The following is a 21,105-nucleotide window of genomic DNA, read 5'->3' on the forward strand; positions in this document are numbered from 1 at the left end:
GGAGTTCTTTCGAACCGCAAAGGAAGCCAGCGCCTTGGTTTCCATCACTCTTTCCCTGTGGCCAAATGGGGATTTCTCCAGAAGACAGGAGCAGAATTCAAAACGATCTTGACAGACTAGAGAGACGGGCCAAAACTAACAAAATGAAGTTCAACAAATGCAAGAGACTTCACTTCGGCAGAAAAAATGGAATGCAAAGAGACAGAATGGGGGACGATGCCTGGCTCAACAGCAGTACGTGTGAAAAAGACCTTGGAGTCCTCGTGGACAACATGAGCCAGCAATGTGATGCGGCGGCGAAAAAAGCCAATGGGATTCTGGCCTGTATAAATAGGGGTATAGCATCTAGATCCAGGGAAGTCCTGCTCCCCCTCTATTCTGCCTTGGTCAGACCACACCTGGAATCACACTGTGTCCAATTTTGGGCACCGCAATTGAAGGGAGATGTTGACAAGCTGGAAAGCGTCCAGAGGAGGGCGACTAAAATGATCAAGGGTCTGGGGAACAAGCCCTATGAGGAGAGGCTTAAAGAGCTGGGCATGTTTAGCCTGCAGAAGAGAAGGTTGAGAGGAGACATGATAGCCATGTACAAATACATGAAGGGAAGTCATAGGGAGGAGGGAGCAAGCTTGTTTTCTGTTGCCCTGGAGACTAGAACAATGGCTTCAAACTACAGGAAAGGAGATTCCACCTGAACATCAGGAAGAACTTCCTCACTGTGAGAAAGGCTGTTCGGCAGTGGAACTCTCTGCCCCGAGCTGTGGTGGAGGCTCCTTCTTTGGAGGCTTTTAAGCAGAGGCTGGATGGCCATCTGTCGGGGGTGCTTTGAATGAGATTTTCCTGCTACTTGGCAGAATGGGGTTGGACTGGATGGCCCGTGAGGTCTCTTCCAACTCTACTATTCTATGATTCTATGATTCTAGGTCCTATGTCTCAGCTAGGACCATCCTGAATTGGCAACTAGCCCGAACTCTTCTCTGCTGGGCTCACCTGAAGGCCTTTAAACTGGGAATGCGGGCGATTTAATCTCTGACCTTTTGCTCGGCCCATAACCCCTGACCCTCCAAATGCCCAGCTTTGATCCGCTTCCTTGCCCCCGCTGTCCAAACAAAGGTTTAATAAGAAGCACGAGATAAGAGCTCACAACTTCCTTACTTCCTTGGCAGGCATAGATGTGGGCAAAACGTCAGGAGAGAATGCTTCTGAAACATGGTCCATACAGCTCAGAAAACTCACAACAACCCAGTGATTCTGGCCATGACAGCCTTCAACAACACAATAATAATAATAATAATAATAATAATAATAATAATAATAATAATAATAATACGCATCATCGGAAAATACATCACACAGTACTAGACACTTGGGAAGTGTTCGACTTGTGATTTTGTGATACGAAATCCAGCATGTCTATCTTGTTTGCTGTGTCATAATATTATTATTATTATTATTATTATTATTATTATTATTATTATTATTATTATTATTATTATTTCCTTGCAGACTCTGCAAGGAAACCGACGAAACCAGTGATCATATCCTCAGCTGCTGTAAGAAAATTGCACAGACAGACTACAAACAGAGGCACAACTATGTGGCCCAAATGATTCATTGGAACTTATGCCTCAAGTACCACCTCCCAGCAGCAAAGAACTGGTGGGATCACAAACCTGCAAAAGTATTGGAAAATGAGCACGCAAAGATACTGTGGGACTTCCGAATCCAGACTGACAAAGTTCTGGAACACAACACACCAGACATCACAGTTGTGGAAAAGAAAAAGGTTTGGATCATTGATGTCGCCATCCCAGGTGAAAAACAACAGGAAAATCTCAGCCGCTATCAGGACCTCAAGATTGAACTTCAAAGACTGTGGCAGAAACCAGTGCAGGTGGTCCCGGTGGTGATGGGCACACTGAAAGATCTCAGCCGGCATTTGGAAACAATAGACATTGACAAAATTACGATCTGCCAACTGCAAAAGGCCACCCTGCTGGGATCTGCAGCATCATCCGAAAATACATCACACAGTCCTAGACACTTGGGAAGTGTTCGACTTGTGATTTTGTGATACGAAATCCAGCATATCTATCTTGTTTGCTGTGTCATAATAAAATAATAATAATAATAATAATAATAATAATAATAATAATAATAATAATAATAACAACATCACACAGTCCTAGACACTTGGGAAGTGTTCGACTTGTGATTTTGTGATACGAAATCCAGCATATCTATCTTGTTTGCTGTGTCATAAGAAAATATAATAATAATAATAATAATAATAATAATAATAACAACAACATCACACAGTCCTAGACACTTGGGAAGTGTCCGACTTGTGATTTTGTGATACGAAATCCAGCATATCTATCTTGTTTGCTGTGTCATAATAAAATAATAATAATAATAATAATAATAATAATAATAATAATAATAATAATACATCACACAGTCCTAGACACTTGGGAAGTGTTCGACTTGTGATTTTGTGATACGAAATCCAGCATATCTATCTTGTTTGCTGTGTAATAATAATAATAATAATACATCACACAGTCCTAGACACTTGGAAAATAATAATAATAATAATAATAATAATAATAATAATAATAATAATACGCATCATCCGAAAATACATCACACAGTCGTAGACACTTGGGAAGTGTTCGACTTGTGATTTTGTGATACGAAATCCAGCATATCTATCTTGTTTGCTGTGTAATAATAATAATAATAATACATCACACAGTCCTAGACACTTGGAAAATAATAATAATAATAATAATAATAATAATAATACGCATCATCCAAAAATACATCACACAGTCGTAGACACTTGGGAAGTGTTCGACTTGTGATTTTGTGATACGAAATCCAGCATATCTATCTTGTTTGCTGTGTCATAATAATAATAATAATAATAATAATAATAATAATAATACATCACACAGTCCTAGACACTTGGGAAGTGTTCGACTTGTGATTTTGTGATATGAAATCCAGCATATCTATCTTGTTTGCTGTGTAATAATAATAATAATAATAATAATAATAATACATCACACAGTCCTAGACACTTGGGAAGTGTTCGACTTGTGATTTTGTGATACGAAATCCAGCATATCTATCTTGTTTGCTGTGTAATAATAATAATAATAATAATAATAATAATAATAATAATAATAATAATACATCACACACTTGGGAAATAATAATAATAATACGCATCATCCGAAAATACATCACACAGTCCTAGACACTTGGGAAGTGTTCGACTTGTGATTTTGTGATACGAAATCCAGCATGTCGATCTTGTTTGCTGTGTCATAATAAAATAATATAAATGCCCAGAATTCCCCAGGTTGCTCAGCCACCAGTCAGGAAATCTGGGACCAGAAGTCCAAAACATCTGGAGAGCCAATGTTTGGAAACCACTGCAACTGATATGGATCCCGCTGGAGATACGAGACCTAGTGAACTCCACATACCCTCCCTGCTCCCGAGTGCAACCACACGGACCCAAATTGTGGCTTTCTGGACGTGGTTTGGTCAAATTCGGCCTGGTTTGGGGCTTTGTGCGGCTCTCCTTGAGAACAATGCGCCCGAGTCATGTGAGGACCCTGCACGGTGAGTCACGGCTTTGAAGGCAAGACGGCACAGGAAGCCGGGAACGAGGCGGCGGTGCTTTCATCTAGAGACCAAGCTTTGCCAGTGACAGAGGACACAAAGTGCTGGTTCTTCTTCCGCATGGAGCACCTCAAGAAGACCTGGGAACTCGAGAAGACGCTTAGTGGGGCAGACCTAAGCCTAGAGGACCCCCTGATCTCGAACAGGAATCCAGAGGGATTTGTGAAGGATGACCCAACATACCCAACAAGCTTCCAATCTCAAAGTATATGTTGAAGGCATCTCAGGGACTTTGTAGACCACAAAAAAGCCAATGCTATCCTAGGAAGATAGTGTCATCATAGTCCCACTCTGTTCTGCTCCCTTGCGATTACCTCAATTTAATTCGGAGATGGACAAGATGGAAAGTTTCCAGCGAAGGGCAAACAAAACTATCAAAGGCCTAGAAACTAGGAATCCCTACGGCAGGGGTCCCCAAACTAAGGCCCGGGGGCCGGATGCGGCCCTCCAAGGACATTTACCCGGCCCCCGCCCTCATTTATAATATAATATTTTTATATCCGTTTTAATAATATAATATATTGTATATACATATGATATTGATAATAATATTATCATTTTATACAAGACTAATAATAATACCATATAATATATATAATATATAATACCGTGTTTCCCCGAAAATAAGACAGTGTCTTATATTATTTTTTGCTCCCAAAGATGCTCTAGGTCTTATTTTCAGGGGATGTCTTATTTTTCCATGAAGAAGAATTCACATTTATTGTTGAACAAAAAAATGAACATTTATTATATACTGTACAGTAGTTGTCATCACAAACCAACATAACCAAACCAGACAAACCATGACTCTTGTCAAGAATTTCTTGTTACTACTGTATAAATATAAATAATATAATCTTTTAATATATTATTACCATTATTTCCATGTACAACTGGTATGTATATTAACCGATCCTGCAATTTCTGGTGTTTTGTTTGGTGGGCGCCGGGCATGATTCCAAACAAAAACTTTGCTAGGTCTTACTTTTGGGGGAGGCCTTATATTTAGCAATTCAGCAAAACCTCTGCTAGGTCTTATTTTTTGGGGATGTCTTATTTTCGGGGAAACAGGGTATTACAGTATAGTGGTATAGTTCAATATCTTATCTATATATATAAATGAGTGATGGTATCACGGCGACCAACAAAACTACAGGCCCCCCGACCTCGAAATTTGACAACACAATCCATCATCCACGCCTCTAGGTTGATACAACAAAAAGAAAAGAAAAATAAAGTCCTAATTAGAGGTAAAGGAATAATTGTTTTTATCCAATTGCTGCCAGTTAGAGGACTAATCTCTGCCCACTTGGTCTCCTAGCAACCAACTCAGCCGAGGTGACAGGCAGACTTAGGCCTCTCTTAGGCCTCTTCCACAGATTATCTACTTTGCACTGGATTATATGACAGTGTAGACTCAAGGCCCTTCCACACAGCTATATAACCCATTTATAATGGACTTAATGTCAGGGGAAAACCTTTACCCTTTACCTTAACTACCACCAATTCCTCAATAATTTATTTCCTATACCACCAGACTTCGCCACAGCAACGCGTGGCCGGGCACAGCTAGTAGTAATATATAATGCTAATATTGTGCTATGCTAATAATATAATACATTGTATGTACATACAGCTGCTCTGAGTTCCCTTCGGGGTGAGAAGGGTGGGATATAAATGTAGTAAATAAATGTAGTAAATGAATAAATAAATAATTTTGGACTTAGGCTCGCCCAAAGTCTGACATGACTTGAAGACACACAACAACAACAATCCTAATTAATCTGACTATCTCATTGGCCAGAAGCAGGCCCACACTTCCTATTGAAATCCTGATAGATTTATGTGGGTTAAAATTATTTTTATTTTTAAATATTGTATTGGTCTTTCATTGTTATTGTTGTTGTTTTGCACTACAAATAAGATATGTGCACTGTGCATAGGAATTTATTCGGTTTTTTTTTTTTTTTTCAAATGATAATTCGGCCCCTCAACAGTCTGGAGGATTGTGGACCAGCCCTCTGCTTAAAAAGTTTGAGGACCCCTGCCCTACGGTGTTAGGTACATTTAGCTTGGAGAAAAGAAGGCCGAGACGGGACATGATGGTGAGATTTAAATATTGGAAAGGATGACATACTGAGGAGACTGGAACACAATAGAGCCATGGGTTCAAAGATTCCAGCTGAACTTTAGGAAGCACGTCCTCATGGTAAGAGCTGTTTGACCATAGACTATCCTGCCTGGAAGTAAGTAGAGATTTTCAAGCAGCTGGCCATTTGTCAAGAAGGTTTAGATGGTGCAGAAGAGTGTCAGACTACATGGCTCTTGAAGTGCCTTCCAAATCTAAGATCCGATGACAAATATAGATATACCAATACATAGAGATATATACACAGCATTCATTCATAGATAGATAGACCGATGTCCTCACTGTGGAAGAACATGCGGGTCAAGAATAAGGATCCACAGTCACTTATGTGTCCACCACCAAGACACTACACCTGGAAACTGATGTCTTAATTGTGGAAGAACATGCAGGTCAAGAATAAGGATCCACAGTCACCTACGTGTCCACCACCAAGACACTACACCTGGAAACTGATGTCCTCACTGTGGAAGAACATGCGGGTCAAGAATAAGGATCCACAGTCACTTATGTGTCCACCACCAAGACACTACACCTGGAAACTGATGTCTTAATTGTGGAAGAACATGCAGGTCAAGAATAAGGATCCACAGTCACCTATGTGTCCACCACCAAGACACTACACCTGGAAACTGATGTCTTAATTGTGGAAGAACATGCAGGTCAAGAGTAGGGATCCACAGTCACCTACGTGTCCACCACCAAGACACTACACCTGGTAACTGATGTCTTAATTGTGGAAGAACATGCAGGTCAAGAGTAAGGATCCACAGTCACCTATGTGTCCACCACCAAGACACTACACCTGGAAACTGATGTCTTAATTGTGGAAGAACATGCAGGTCAAGAGTAAGGATCCACAGTCACCTACGTGTCCACCACCAAGACACTACACCTGGTAACTGATGTCATCACTGTGGAAGAACATGCAGGTCAAGAATAAGGATCCACAGTCACCTACATGTCTACCGCCAAGACACTACACCTGGAAACCGATGTCCTCACTGTGGAAGAACATGTGGGTCAAGAATAAGGATCCACAGTCACCTACGTCTCCACCACCAAGACACTACACCTGGAAACTGATGTCCTCACTGTGGAAGAACATGCAGGTCAAGAATAAGGATCCACAGTCACCTACGTCTCCACCACCAAGACACTACACCTGGAAACTGATGTCATCACTGTGGAAGAACATGTGGGTCAAGAATAAGGCTCCACAGTCCACCAAGACACTACACTTGCAGGCCATCATTCTTGGACAACAAGGTATTGCCTAAGTGAAGTGAAGACATACCGAAGATAGAGAATGAGAGAGACATACAGATGATTGGACCGGATGTCCTCTTGAGGTCTCTTCCCACTCCAGGAATCTATGATTTTCTATTTCAACCACCGAGAAAACAAGGCCTCCCATCTCGAATTTCAAAGCACATATGCTTAGAAAAGACACAACAAGGACAACCACACTCCACGGCTGTCATTAGGAGACTATGTTTGTTGTTTTGGGAGGTTAGGAGAGAAGGAAACGGGGCCTCTTACCTGCAGCAGCTTCCCTTCCGCCGGGATGATCTCGGCCACGCCGGCGAAGACCCCTTCCAGGGTGAGGGGCTCCAGCTTGAGTGGGACCACGCGGATGAGGGCCTTCTGGGCCGAGGAGGACCGCTCGGGCTCCATGGCCGCCGCCAGGGCCTGTCCCAAGTAGCCCGGCTGCCCCTGCGGCGTGGAGCACAAGAAGAAGAAGGAGAGCCACGGCCAGAGGACTGCCAGCTGTAGCTGGGGGCCAGCACTCATACTCCCAGCTGCAGCGGTGCGCTCCGGCCGCACATAGTGAGTGCTCAGGAATGTCTCCGAGGATCAGAAGCCCTCAGCGTTGGGTTCCTTCATGCCACGTGCGGTGCCTCGCTCGGGGCCTTGGGCTTCCCAAGGTGAGCTCCAAGTGAGTGGGCCAAGCCAAGGGGGCATGAATGCCACAACGAGCAAAGAGGTCTCAAATCCTTCTAAGGAGAGTGTCGGAGGTGGGCTGGGAGTGAGACCGCTCCCCATCGAAGACAGTCCGATCCGTCGAGATGCCCTGGTTGACTTCTGACCAACTCCGTGTCTCTTGGAAGCTAATTCATGAGAGAAGCCTCCCACAAAACATCAAAACCATCCGGGCAATGTCCCTTGGGCAACGTCCTTGCAGACAGCCAATTCTCTCACTCCAGAAGCAACTCCGGTTGCTCCTCACACGAGAAGAAGAACATTCAAAGAACCCATTTCCCTTTTGGTTCAGTCGTCATTTCTTTCTTCTTTTTTTTGTCCTTGTTTTCCTCACTTTACTCGCTCGGGATCTTCATTGACTTTTTAATACACGTAGGATCTTGTCGGCTGCTCCCGAAATTCGTACGTTACTCGTGCGATTTTTTTTTTCCACCGAAAAGGCCCCAAAACAGGAAAAACAACTGCAAACGGACACCTGCGTGTGTGCTTTTTATTCCATTCCTGTGCAAACCGTCGGAATTAATACATCCGCTTTGAGGCATGCCCTCGTGGAAACCGAGGCGGAGGCATCCGAGACGATAAAAAAAGAAATATGCTCCGCGGGAAATCTTCGTAAGGTCGGGGAAAGGAAAAGCAAGTCCAAAGCCACATGCAAAGCTGGTATGGAGGAATCAAGTAACAGCTGGAAACTACGGACAAAAAACGGCTCTTGAAATGTGCACTGGATCTTACCCGCAACGTACAGGTAAATGTGAACTTCCTCCGTCTTGGATCCAAAGGGAAAAGGGACTCTGGGCTGGAGGCTGGTTGGCTGGTGAACGAGGTGTGGCGGAGACCCGACTTCCAAAAAAGCAGACTAAAAAAAGACTGGATAGAAAACTTTACTCAAAACTCCTCCTAGATCCAAGTACGTTGGCGACGAATGAGAGCCGAACAGGCGAGAAGGTGGAGAGGACTTGGGAAAGGCTTCTTTCCAGAAGAGAGAAGGCTGGGAAAGAAAGGAAGGAAAGAGCCCTGTGGTTTGCCGCTTGCCTCTCTGCTCCGCCCGCCCGCCTGCCTCCTTCCCTCCCTCCCTTGGGACGTCCGAGGCTTTCTACCTGCTGAGCTCTGCTGACACAAAGTGAGGGTGGAGCAGCCCAAGGCGGCCCATGGCAGCAACCCCACCCCCTGAAAAGCCGCTCTGAGACTCCCTCTCCTGAGCCACCACCAAACTGCATTCGGCCTGGAAGAAGCATCCCCTTGGAGCTCCTTCTCGAATGGGAGATGTTCGCCAAGGTGGGCCTTCTCCTTGACTTCAATTCTGGTGGGCCGTCTTCCTCCGCAAGGATAATTCCAGGTCACCCTGATGTCAGAGCCCTGGCATCCCATCATTATCCTCCTCTGACGTCACCCGAGGTGAGTCACGCCGTCCGTCCCATGGGCGACTTCAAAGCGAAGAAGGACCTTAGTGGAAAGTGGAGCCCTGTCCAGATCCAGCTTGGCAAGGCTTTTCCAAAGAAAGCTTCGCCTGGAACGAGAGCAGCAGGGATGGTTTCAAAAGCTCCAAACGTTCACACCTTGTTCAAGTTTGGCCGCTCACTTGTGGACATTTTTCCTGAGAAATTACACTTCTGTTTTTCTCACTTGTTGAGTGGAGCCCCCAGATGGCGTAGTGGACTAAATGACTTAAAGGTTGGGTTGCTGACCTGAAAGCTGCCAGGTTCGAATCCCACCCGGGGAGAGTGCGGATGAGCTCCCTCTATCAGCTCCAGCTCCATGCGGGGACATGAGAGAAGCCTCCCACAAGGATGGTAAAAACATCAAAAAACATCTGGGCGTCCCCTGGGCAACGTCCTTGCAGACAACCAATTCTCTCACTCCAGAAGCAACTCAAGTTGCTCCTGACATGAAAAAAAAAACTTGTTGAGTACTAGCTTTGCCCGGCCACGCGTTGCTGTGGCTTATGGGAATCCTTTGTTGGCCAGGTGGAATAGCAGTGAATAGCCTTGCAGTCTCAAAGCCTGGCCGTTTTCTGGAGTAGCTGGAGATTTTTGTTGTATGAACGTAGAGGCATGGATGAGGGGTTGTGCTGCCAAGTTTAGTGTTTCTGGGATGTGTAGTTTTGTTGATTTGTCCTAGGCCGAAATTTCATTACCCTTTTATATATATAGACTAGCTGTGCCCAGCCACGCGTTGCTGTGGCGAAGTACGGTGATATGGGAAATAAAGTATTGAGGAATTGGTGGTAGTTAAGGTAAATGGTAAAGGTTTTACCTTACATTAAGTCCATTATAAATGGGTTATATAACTGTGGAAGGGCCTTGAGTCTGCACTGCCATATAATCCTGTTAAAATCAGATAATCTGTATTTTATAGGCAATGTGGAAGAGGCCTAAGTGAGGCCTAACTCTGCCTGTCCCCTGGGCTGAGTGGGTTGCTAGGAGACCAAGTGGGCGGAGCTTAGCCTGAGTGGGTTGCTAGGAGACGAAGTGGGCTCCAGGTTGTGGCGCAGGCTGGAGAGCAAGCCAGCTGCAACCAGCTGCAATGAATCACTCTGACCAGGAGGTCATGAGTTCGAGGCCCGCTCGGAGCCTATGTTTGTCTTGTCTTTGTTCTATGTTAAAAGGCATTGAATGTTTGCCTGTATGTGTAATGTGATCCACCCTGAGTCCCCTTCGGGGTGAGAAGGGCGGAATATAAATGCTGTAAGTAAATAAATAAATAAAATAACTGGCACAAATTGGCTAAAAGCAATTATTCCACTCCCTCTAATTAGGACTTTATTTTTCTTTTCTTTTTGTTGTATGAACGTAGAGGCATGGATGAGGGGTTGTGCTGCCAAGTTTAGTGTTTCTGGGATGTGTAGTTTTGTTGTTTTGTCCTAGGCCGAAATGTCATTACCCTTTTATATATATAGATTGGACTATGACTCTAGAAATCCCGCTCAGCCATGGAAACGTACTACCCTGTTTCCCCCAAAATAAGACATCCCCAGAAAATAAGACCTAGTAGAGGTTTTGCTGAATTGCTAAATATAAGGCCTCCCCCGAAAGTAAGACCTAGCAAAGTTTTTGTTTGGAAGCATAGCCATCGAACAGAACACCAGAGCATGCAGGATTGATAAATGCACGTACCATATACATGGAAATAATGGTAGTAACAAGAAATTATTGACAGGATTTACAGTTTGTCTGGTTATGCTGGTTTGTGATGACAACTACTGTACAGTATATAATAAATGTTCATTTTTTTGTTCAACAAGAAATGTGAATTCTTCTTCATGGAAAAATAAGACATCCCCTAAAAATAAGACCTAGCACATCTTTGGGAGCAAAAATTAATATAAGACACTGTCTTATTTTTGGGGAAACACGGTATGTGACTTCAGGCTTGTTTACTTACTTAACGCATTCTCTCGTCCGAGTATGATGGCCTTCCAAGTGTAGCATCTTGGTGGTGGGTATGTAGGTGACGCTAGAGCTCTATTCTTGACCCACATGTTCTTCCACAGTGAGGACATGGGTTTCAAGGTGGAAGGTGGTCCCGGTTAGCATTGGCTTCTTCCTCTTGGTATATTTCTCCCTTGGTGATCCCTCGTTGTCCACGTATAATGATCTTCCAAGTGTAGCGTCTTGGTGGTGGGTATGTAGATGATGGTAGAGCCCTATTCTTGACCCACATGTTCCTCCACAGTGAGGACATGGGTTTCCAGGTGGAAGGTGGTCCTGGTTAGCATTGGCTTCTTCCTCTTGGTATGTTTCTCCCTTGGTGACCCCTCGTTCGAGTATGATAGCCCTCCAAGTGTAGTGTCTTGGTGGTGGGTACGTAGGTGACGGTAGAGCCCTATTCTTGACCCACATGTTCCTCCACAGTGAGGACATGGGTTTCCAGGTGGAAGGTGGTCCCGGTTAGCATTGGCTTCTTCCTCTTGGTATGTTTCTCCCTTGGTGACCCCTCGTTCGAGTATGATAGCCCTCCAAGTGTAGTGTCTTGGTGGTGGGTACGTAGGTGACGGTAGAGCCCTATTCTTGACCCGCATGTTCCTCCACAATGAGGACATGAGTTTCCAGGTGGAAGGTGGTCCCAGTTAGCATTGGCTTCTTCCTCTTGGTATGTTTCTCCCTTGTTGACCCCTCGTTGGAGTATGATGGCCTTCCAAGTGTAGTGTCTTGGTGGTGGATACGTGGGTGACGGTAGAGCCCTATTCTTGACCCACATGTTCCTCCACAGTGAGGACATGGGTTTACAGGTGGAAGATGGTCCCAGAGGTGACGGTAGAGCCCTATTCTTGACCCGCATGTTCCTCCACAGTGAGGACATGGGTTTACAGGTGGAAGATGGTCCCAGAGGTGACGGTAGAGCCCTATTCTTGACCCGCATGTTCCTCCACAGTGAGGACATGGGTTTCCAGGTGGAAGGTGTCCCGGTTAGCATTGGCTTCTTCCTCTTGGTATGTTTCTCCCTTGGTGATCCCTCGTTGTCCACGTATAATGATCTTCCAAGTGTAGTGTCTTCAGTGGTTATGTAGGTGACGGTAGAGCCCTACTCTTGACCCGCATGCTGTTCCTCTTGGCATGTTTCTTCCTTGGTGATCCCTCGTTGTCTGAGTATAATGATCTTCCAAGTATAGTGTCTTCAGTGGTTATGTAGGTGACGGTAGAGCCCTATTCTTGACCCACATGTTCCTCCACAGTGAGGACATGGGTTTACAGGTGGAAGATGGTCCCAGAGGTGACGGTAGAGCCCTATTCTTGACCCGCATGTTCCTCCACAGTGAGGACATGGGTTTACAGGTGGAAGATGGTCCCAGAGGTGACGGTAGAGCCCTATTCTTGACCCGCATGTTCCTCCACAGTGAGGACATGGGTTTCCAGGTGGAAGATGGTCCCAGAGGTGACGGTAGAGCCCTATTCTTGACCCGCATGTTCCTCCACAGTGAGGACATGGGTTTCCAGGTGGAAGATGGTCCCAGAGGTGACGGTAGAGCCCTATTCTTGACCCGCATGTTCCTCCACAGTGAGGACATGGGTTTCCAGGTGGAAGGTGTCCCGGTTAGCATTGGCTTCTTCCTCTTGGTATGTTTCTCCCTTGGTGATCCCTCGTTGTCCACGTATAATGATCTTCCAAGTGTAGTGTCTTCAGTGGTTATGTAGGTGACGGTAGAGCCCTACTCTTGACCCGCATGCTGTTCCTCTTGGCATGTTTCTTCCTTGGTGATCCCTCGTTGTCTGAGTATAATGATCTTCCAAGTATAGTGTCTTCAGTGGTTATGTAGGTGACGGTAGAGCCCTATTCTTGACCCACATGTTCCTCCACAGTGAGGACATGGGTTTACAGGTGGAAGATGGTCCCAGAGGTGACGGTAGAGCCCTATTCTTGACCCGCATGTTCCTCCACAGTGAGGACATGGGTTTACAGGTGGAAGATGGTCCCAGAGGTGACGGTAGAGCCCTATTCTTGACCCGCATGTTCCTCCACAGTGAGGACATGGGTTTCCAGGTGGAAGATGGTCCCAGAGGTGACGGTAGAGCCCTATTCTTGACCCGCATGTTCCTCCACAGTGAGGACATGGGTTTCCAGGTGGAAGATGGTCCCAGAGGTGACGGTAGAGCCCTATTCTTGACCCGCATGTTCCTCCACAGTGAGGACATGGGTTTCCAGGTGGAAGGTGTCCCGGTTAGCATTGGCTTCTTCCTCTTGGTATGTTTCTCCCTTGGTGATCCCTCGTTGTCCACGTATAATGATCTTCCAAGTGTAGTGTCTTCAGTGGTTATGGAGGTGACGGTAGAGCCCTACTCTTGACCCGCATGCTGTTCCTCTTGGCATGTTTCTTCCTTGGTGATCCCTCGTTGTCTGAGTATAATGATCTTCCAAGTATAGTGTCTTCAGTGGTTATGTAGGTGACGGTAGAGCCCTATTCTTGACCCACATGTTCCTCCACAGTGAGGTCATGGGTTTCCAGGTGGAAGGTGGTCCCGGTTAGCATTGGCTTGACACACCTTCTTCCTCTTGGCATGTTTCTCCCTTGGTGATCCCTCGTTGTCCACGTATAATGATCTTCCAAGAGTAGTGTCCTCAGTGGTTATGTAGGTGACGGTAGAGCCCTATTCTTGACCCGCATGTTGTTCCTCTTGGCATGTTTCTTCCTTGGTGATCCCTCGTTGTCCAAGTATAATGATCTTCCAAGTGTAGTGTCTTCAGTGGTTATGTAGGTGACGGTAGAGCCCTATTCTTGACCCGCATGTTCCTCCACAGTGAGGACATGGGTTTCCAGGTGGAAGGTGGTCCCGGTTAGCATTGGCTTGACACACCTTCTTCCTCTTGGCATGTTTCTTCCTTGGTGATCCCTCGTTGTCCACGTATAATGATCTTCCAAGTGTAGTGTCCTCAGTGGTTATGTAGGTGACGGTAGAGCCCTATTCTTGACCCGCATGTTGTTCCTCTTGGCATGTTTCTTCCTTGGTGATCCCTCGTTGTCCAAGTATAATGATCTTCCAAGTGTAGTGTCTTCAGTGGTTATGTAGGTGACGGTAGAGCCCTATTCTTGACCCGCATGTTCCTCCACAGTGAGGACATGGGTTTCCAGGTGGAAGGTGGTCCCGGTTAGCATTGGCTTGACACACCTTCTTCCTCTTGGCATGTTTCTTCCTTGGTGATCCCTCGTTGTCCACGTATAATGATCTTCCAAGTGTAGTGTCTTCAGTGGTTATGTAGGTGACGGTAGAGCCCTATTCTTGACCCGCATGTTCCTCCACAGTGAGGACATGGGTTTCCAGGTGGAAGGTGGTCCCGGTTAGCATTGGCTTGACACACCTTCTTCCTCTTGGCATGTTTCTCCCTTGGTGATCCCTCGTTGTCCACGTATAATGATCTTCCAAGTGTAGTGTCCTCAGTGGTTATGTAGGTGACGGTAGAGCCCTATTCTTGACCCGCATGTTGTTCCTCTTGGCATGTTTCTTCCTTGGTGATCCCTCGTTGTCCAAGTATAATGATCTTCCAAGTGTAGTGTCTTCGGTGGTTATGTAGGTGACGGTAATGCCCTATTCTTGACCCACATGTTCCTCCACAGTGAGGACATGGGTTTCCAGGTGGAAGGTGGTCCCGGTTAGCATTGGCTTTTTCCTCTTGGTACGTTTCTCCCTTGGTGGCCCCTCATTCGAGTATGATGGCCTTCCAAGTGTAGTGTCTTGGTGATGGGTACGTAGGTGACTGTAGAGCCCTACTCTTGACCCACATGTTGTTCCTCTTGGCATGTTTCTCCCTTGGTGACCCCTCGTTCGAGTATGATGGCCTTCCAAGTGTAGCGTCTTGGTGGTGGGTACATGGGTGACTGGAGAGCCCTATTCTTGACCCGCATGTTCTTCCACAGTGAGAACATCAGTTTCCAGGTGGAAGGTGGTCCCAGTCAGGGTTGGCTTGACGTGTCTTCTTCCTCTTGACACGTTTCTCTCTCCATTCATGCCTCTTCAAATCCCACAGCATTGCTGGTCACATCTGACCTCCAGCTAGAGTGCTCAAGGGCCAGGGCTTCTCAGTTCTTGGTGTCTATGACACAGTTTTTAAGGTTAGCTTTCAGCCCATCTTTCAATCTTTTTTCCTCTCCACCAACATTGTTTTACGTTCTTGAGTTGGAAGTATAGGAACTGGGTTGTTGTGTGTTTTCCGGGATGTATGGCCATTTTCCAGAAGTATTCTCTCCTGACATTTCGCCCACATCTATGGCAGTATAGGAACTGCTTTGGGAGACAGTGATCGGGCATTCGGACAATGTGGCCAGTCCAACGGAGTTGACGACCCAGGAGCATCGCTTCAATGCTGGTGGTCTTTCCTTCTTCCAGCATGCCGATATTAGTCCGCCGGTCTTCCCAAGGGATTTGCAGGATTTTTCGGCGACAACGCTGATGGAATCGTTCCAGGTGACTTCAAGCAAGTCACATTCTCTCAGCCTCACATATTATGTGCGAATTTCACAGGGACCACGATGGAGAATAGATTTTTTTGAAGACATCCTGCCGAGACATAGGGTCGCCGTAAGTCAGAAATCACTTTGACAACAACCATCTCGGCCATTACCAAAACTGTAATATGCTCCATTCTTGCTTGAAATACTCCAAGGGATAACGTTCAAACTTGATGAAAATGCAGGCCCTCCTTTCCCTTTAATGGTTTGCCCATTGAATTGAAAACTCAACTCTTATTTCCCTCAACAAACCAGCCAAAGAGCAAGCTTATTTGGACAAGTCCATTTATTGTTTTGCTGGCCAAACACATTTGGGGCTGAAACCATGGAAATGCTTTGGAGAGACACACCTGAGAGTTTTACCCGCTTCACATAAGATGCTACGGATTTATTTAGAGACTACAATCATCCTTTATCTTCCAAATACTCATCAATGAGCCTAGGAATATTGCAGGAGATGCAACAGTGAGCTTGAAGCACATTGTCATTCTCCCACATGCGTTCTAGTGCAATATTTATTCTTATAATAACATAAATCAATATATTTGGACTAAGACATGTCCTTTAAAAATCCTTTGTCAATAAATACGAGAGCCAGTAAGACACATTTTAGCTAATGAATATCCTAGAACAACGTTTGCATTAAAGTGCCCCTAAAATGAGGAAATTATTAAATTATTTAAAAATACGCTATTCGTTTAAAAGCTGACAAAAGAATGGGAAAAACTTATACTTCCTATGTAAATATGGGGAGAATAAGCCGTCTTTCCTAAGAACGGACGTCTGGGGATAGCACCTGGCTTTGTGTTTGTCTCTTCTGGTGTGCAAAATAAGAGACGTTCTGAATTTTGGGAACATTACGAGCCCAGGTGGTCTGCCATTAGGAACTTTGGGCAAATCAATAATAACATCTGGACAAACCAATCTGTAAAAGGACTTAAGACCTACGCAAAAAAGAAGAAAAAACAAAGGTGAGCCTATTTACATGCGAAACGAAATCCGAGGCGAGGAGGAGGAACGGAAAGGCACAACGGAAAGGACCCCCCAAGTCCGGCTGGAGCAAGAGGCCCAAATGGCACTTGCACGGGCTTTCCTCACTCCCGCAGCTCTTCCTCCTTCGGGAAATGCTCTTGCTTGCACGCCACGTCCACGAGGAGGTGGAGATCTAGGAAGAGGAAAGAAAAGGGAAAGGACAGCTTACGGGAAGGAAAGTGGTGTGGGGTTAAACCATTGAGCTTTTGCAACTGCTGACCTAAAGGTTGGCAGTTCAAAGCCATGGGTCGGGGCGAGCTCCCGGTGTCAGCCCTAGCTTGTGAGTAAGTAAGTAAGTAAACGTTTATTTGTATACCGCCCTCTCTCCCGAAAGGGACTCAGGGCGGTTTCTAATATAAAATCAGCATAAAACATTATTTATTTCTGACATTTATATCCCGCCCTTCTCACCCCAAAGGGGACTCAGGGCGGTTTACAAGTATATATACATACAATATATTATATGACTATATTGCAATATTATTAGTAATATTGCATGTAAAATAAATATACAATTATAATAGTGAATTATAATTACTATTACATTGCATTACATCATCATCATATTATTATTACATGTATATACAATACTAGCTGTGCCCGGCCACGCGTTGCTGTGGCAAAGTCTGGTGGTATGGGAAATAAATTCTTGAGGAATTGGTGGTAGTTAAGGTAAAGGGTAAAGGTTTTCCCCTGACATTAAGTCCATTATAAATGGGTTATATAGCTGTGTGGAAGGGCCTTGAGTCTACACTGCCATATAATCCAGTTAAAATCAGATAATCTGTATTTTATAGGCAGTGTGGAAGAGGCCTAAGTGAGGCCTAACTCTGCCTGTCCCCTGGGCTGAGTGGGTTGCTGGGAGACCAAGTGGGCGGAGCTTAGCCTTCTAACTGGCAGCAATTGGATAAAAACAATTATTCCTCTCTCTCTAATTAGGACTTTATTTTTCTTTTCTTTTTGTTGTATGAGCATAGAGACATGGATGAGGGGTTGTGCTGCCAAGTTTAGTGTTTCTGGGATGTGTAGTTTTGTTGTTTTGTCCTAGGCTGAAATTTCATTACCCTTTTATATATATAGATATTAGAATATTAGTATAGTATAGTATTATTATATATTATTACATCATTAAATTGATACAGGAGACATGGTGGAAAGATGTCTTCCTGGCCCCACCTTCTTCATTCTGGTCCTTTGGTGGATTTCCTTATTTTACCTTTCCACATGTCATCTTAAAAGAGCTTTAGTAGTCCACCTTAGCCTTGGATGATAGAGACACATTGCACAATTGACTAAGACAATCACATAAACAGAAACAATATAATCACTCAAATAACATATGAGCCACAGAAATTTAAAAAAGGACCACTGGGCTGGAGGAGAGGATGGCCTGGAGGGGCCACTAGAACTAAAATACAATGTTATATTCTAAGATGCTTTTGGGCAGAGGAATATAGTGCAATGTTTCAAGTCAAAGAGATGGCCCGTGCAACTACCGTGTTTCCCCGAAAATAAGACAGTGTCTTATATTAATTTTTGCTCCCAAAGATGCTCTAGGTCTTATTTTCAGGGGATGTCTTATTTTTCCATGAAGAAATATTCACATTTATTGTTGAACAAAAAAAATGAAAATTTATTATATACTGTACAGCATAACCAGACAAACTGTGAATCCTATCTAGAATTTCTTGTTACTACCAATATTTCCATGTACAACACTTTATGGTACGTACATTTACCGAGCCTGCATGCTCTGGTGTTCTGTTTGGCGGGCCTGCTTCCAAACAAAAACTTTGCTAGGTCTTACTTTCGGGGGAGGCCTTATATTTAGCAATTCAGCAAAACTTCTACTAGGTCTTACTTTCTGGGGATGTCTTATTTTAGGGGAAACAGGGTACTATGGCTATGGGCTCGGTTATCCAAAGGCGCAGTGGAAGAGCCAGGTTTTAAGCAGCTTTTTGAAGGAAGCCAGGGTGGGTGCTTGCCGGATCTCCTCCGGAAGGGAATTCCAGATCTGGGGAGCAACAATAGAAAAGGCCCGCTCCCTCGTCCCCGCCAACCGAGCCTGGGATGGTGGCGGGAGCGAAAGAAGTGCCCTACCGGATGAACGAAGAGGACGAGTGGGTTCATAGCGGGAGATGCGGTCACAAAGGTAGGCGGGTCCCAAACCGTTTAGGGTTTTATAGGTAAGAACCTGCACCTTGAATTGGGACCGGAAAATAATCGGTAGCCAGTGGAGCTCCTTAAACAGGGGAGTAGATCTCTCTCTGTAGTTTGCTCCAGTTAACAACCTGGCAGCCACACGTTGGACTAACTGAAGTTTCCGGGCCGTCTTCAGGGGCAACCCCACGTAGAGTGCATTGCAATAATCCAGTCTAGAGGTGACTAAGGCGTGGACCACTGTGGCCAAGTCAGACTTCTCGAGGTATGGTCGCAGCTGGCGCACAAGTTTTAGTTGTGCAAAGGCCCTCTCGGCCAGCGCCGACACCTGAGCATCAAGTGAGCTGTGGCGCAGCTGGCTAGTAACCAGCTGCAATAAATCACTACTGACCGAGAAGTCATGAGTTCAAAGCCCGGGTCGGGTTAAGCCCCCGACCATTAAATAGCCCAGCTTGCTGTTGACCTATGCAGCCCCGAAAGACAATTGCATCTGTCAAGTAGGGAAATTTAGGTACGCTTTATGCGGGAGGCTAATTTAATTTACACTATAAAACTGCCAGCAAAACACGAGGAAAGGAATGAGGAAGTACAGCCACTAGTGGACGGTGAAGCAACAGCTCCCTCTGTGGCCGGAATCGTGAAGCTGGAAAAATGTTAAATGCCTCTGTGTCTGTCTATACTGTATGTTGTTTGTCTGTTGGCATTGAATGTCTGCCATATATGTGTTCATTGTAATCCGCCCTGAGTCCCCTTCGGGGTGAGAAGGGTGGAATATAAATAATGTAAATAAATAAATAAGTGTCAGTGATGAGTCCAGGAGGACCCCCAAGCTACAGACCTGCACCTTCAGGGGGAGTGCGACCCCGTCAAGCACAGGTGGCCACCCAATACCCCGATCAGACGTACGACTGACCTCGAGGACCTCTGTCTTGTCAGGATTGAGCTTCAGCTTGTTCGCCCTCATCCAGGCCAACACAGCGACTAGGCACTGGTTCAGTATCTGAGGAGCTTCCTTGGAAGTAGATCAATAGGTACCACTTTGGCAGGAAGGTAATAAAGGCGCCCATGCAACCATGCCGGCAATACAACCAGGAAGGAAGTGTCTACGGACATAGGGCCCTCGGCTTAGAAATGGAACAAGAGCGCCTCCCCATGGACAGAGTCGAGCATTGTTATTCCACTGTATTAAAGGCATTGAATGTTTGCCTATGTTGTAATCCGCTCAGGCAGATAGAAAGGAACTGCCTACAAAGCCCTATACTGTTTGGGCCCAGCCTACTTGAGGGACCGTATCTCTTTCTACTAACCCACTCAAGCCTTGAGATCCTCAGGAGAGGCCCTCCTCTCGGTCCCACCACCATCGCAGGCGCGTTTGGTGGGAACGAGAGGGAGAGAGGACCTGTTTGGTGGCGGCCCTGCAGCTCTGGAACTCCCTCCATTTCACAGGGACCACAAAGAAGGAAAGGGTATTATTATTATTCTCACCAGGGGATTTGCCCTTCTGGGAGCTGCTCCTTCTTTCCCGGCATTTGTTTTGGACGGATGGAGCGATGTCTTTGGCACACTTGCCCAGCGGATCCACCTCCGCGATGAGGAAGCCGATTTGCTCCGAAGCCACCACCGCCTCGGAGGGGCTGGCCTGGCACTTGATGCTGGGATCCTCCTGGCAAAGGGAAGGAGCAGAGCCGCGTTTTCATTCTAACCGCATCATATTCACATGAAAATTCTTTCAAAGCCCAACTCCACAAAAGGCGAATTCTTCTTTGTGGTGTCCATGAAAATCGCACATATGGGTTTTTATTGCTCATGCACAGCTCTTCACAGATCACTACTCGAAGAGATATGGTCACAAGTAAACAACCCTTACTTCTCTATCATAGTCATATCCCGCCTTTCCTTCAAAGGATTCTAGGTAGTGTAAGGTTTTTTCCAGCAACCTTGTAAAGTTTATATATATATTCGGCGTTGCACTGTGTTAAATCTTTTATATATTGTACTAGCTGTGCCCGGCCACGCGCTGCTGTGGCTAGGACTTTATTTTTCTTTTCTTTTTGTTGTATGAACGTAGAGGCGTGGATGAGAGGTTGTGCTGTCAATTTTCAAGGTTGTGGGGTGTTTAGTTTAGTTGTTTTGTCCGGTGCCGTGATTC

General features: G+C 45.4%; 2 protein-coding genes across 2 annotated transcripts in view; both read right to left on the bottom strand.

Moving 5' to 3' along the window:
• rnf43 (ring finger protein 43) overlaps positions 1-8,877 on the bottom strand; it is an 89,185-nt gene extending 80,308 nt beyond the window's left edge. The window contains exon 1 of the mRNA XM_062960302.1: positions 7,385-8,877. Within this exon, the coding sequence (XP_062816372.1) occupies positions 7,385-7,636 (252 nt within the window). The 5' untranslated portion in view covers positions 7,637-8,877. The remainder of the gene's footprint in view (positions 1-7,384) is intronic.
• A 7,155-nt stretch (positions 8,878-16,032) lies between these two features.
• hsf5 (heat shock transcription factor 5) overlaps positions 16,033-21,105 on the bottom strand; it is a 37,896-nt gene continuing 32,823 nt past the window's right edge. The window contains exons 5-6 of the mRNA XM_062960303.1: positions 20,442-20,619; positions 16,033-16,929 (exon numbers count right to left, since the gene is read on the bottom strand). Coding sequence (XP_062816373.1) covers positions 16,859-16,929; positions 20,442-20,619 — 249 coding nt within the window. The 3' untranslated portion in view covers positions 16,033-16,858. The remainder of the gene's footprint in view (positions 16,930-20,441; positions 20,620-21,105) is intronic.

The sequence above is a fragment of the Anolis carolinensis genome, unplaced genomic scaffold (genome assembly GCF_035594765.1).
Source record: "Anolis carolinensis isolate JA03-04 unplaced genomic scaffold, rAnoCar3.1.pri scaffold_7, whole genome shotgun sequence".
NCBI classification, from domain to species: Eukaryota; Metazoa; Chordata; class Lepidosauria; order Squamata; family Dactyloidae; genus Anolis; species Anolis carolinensis.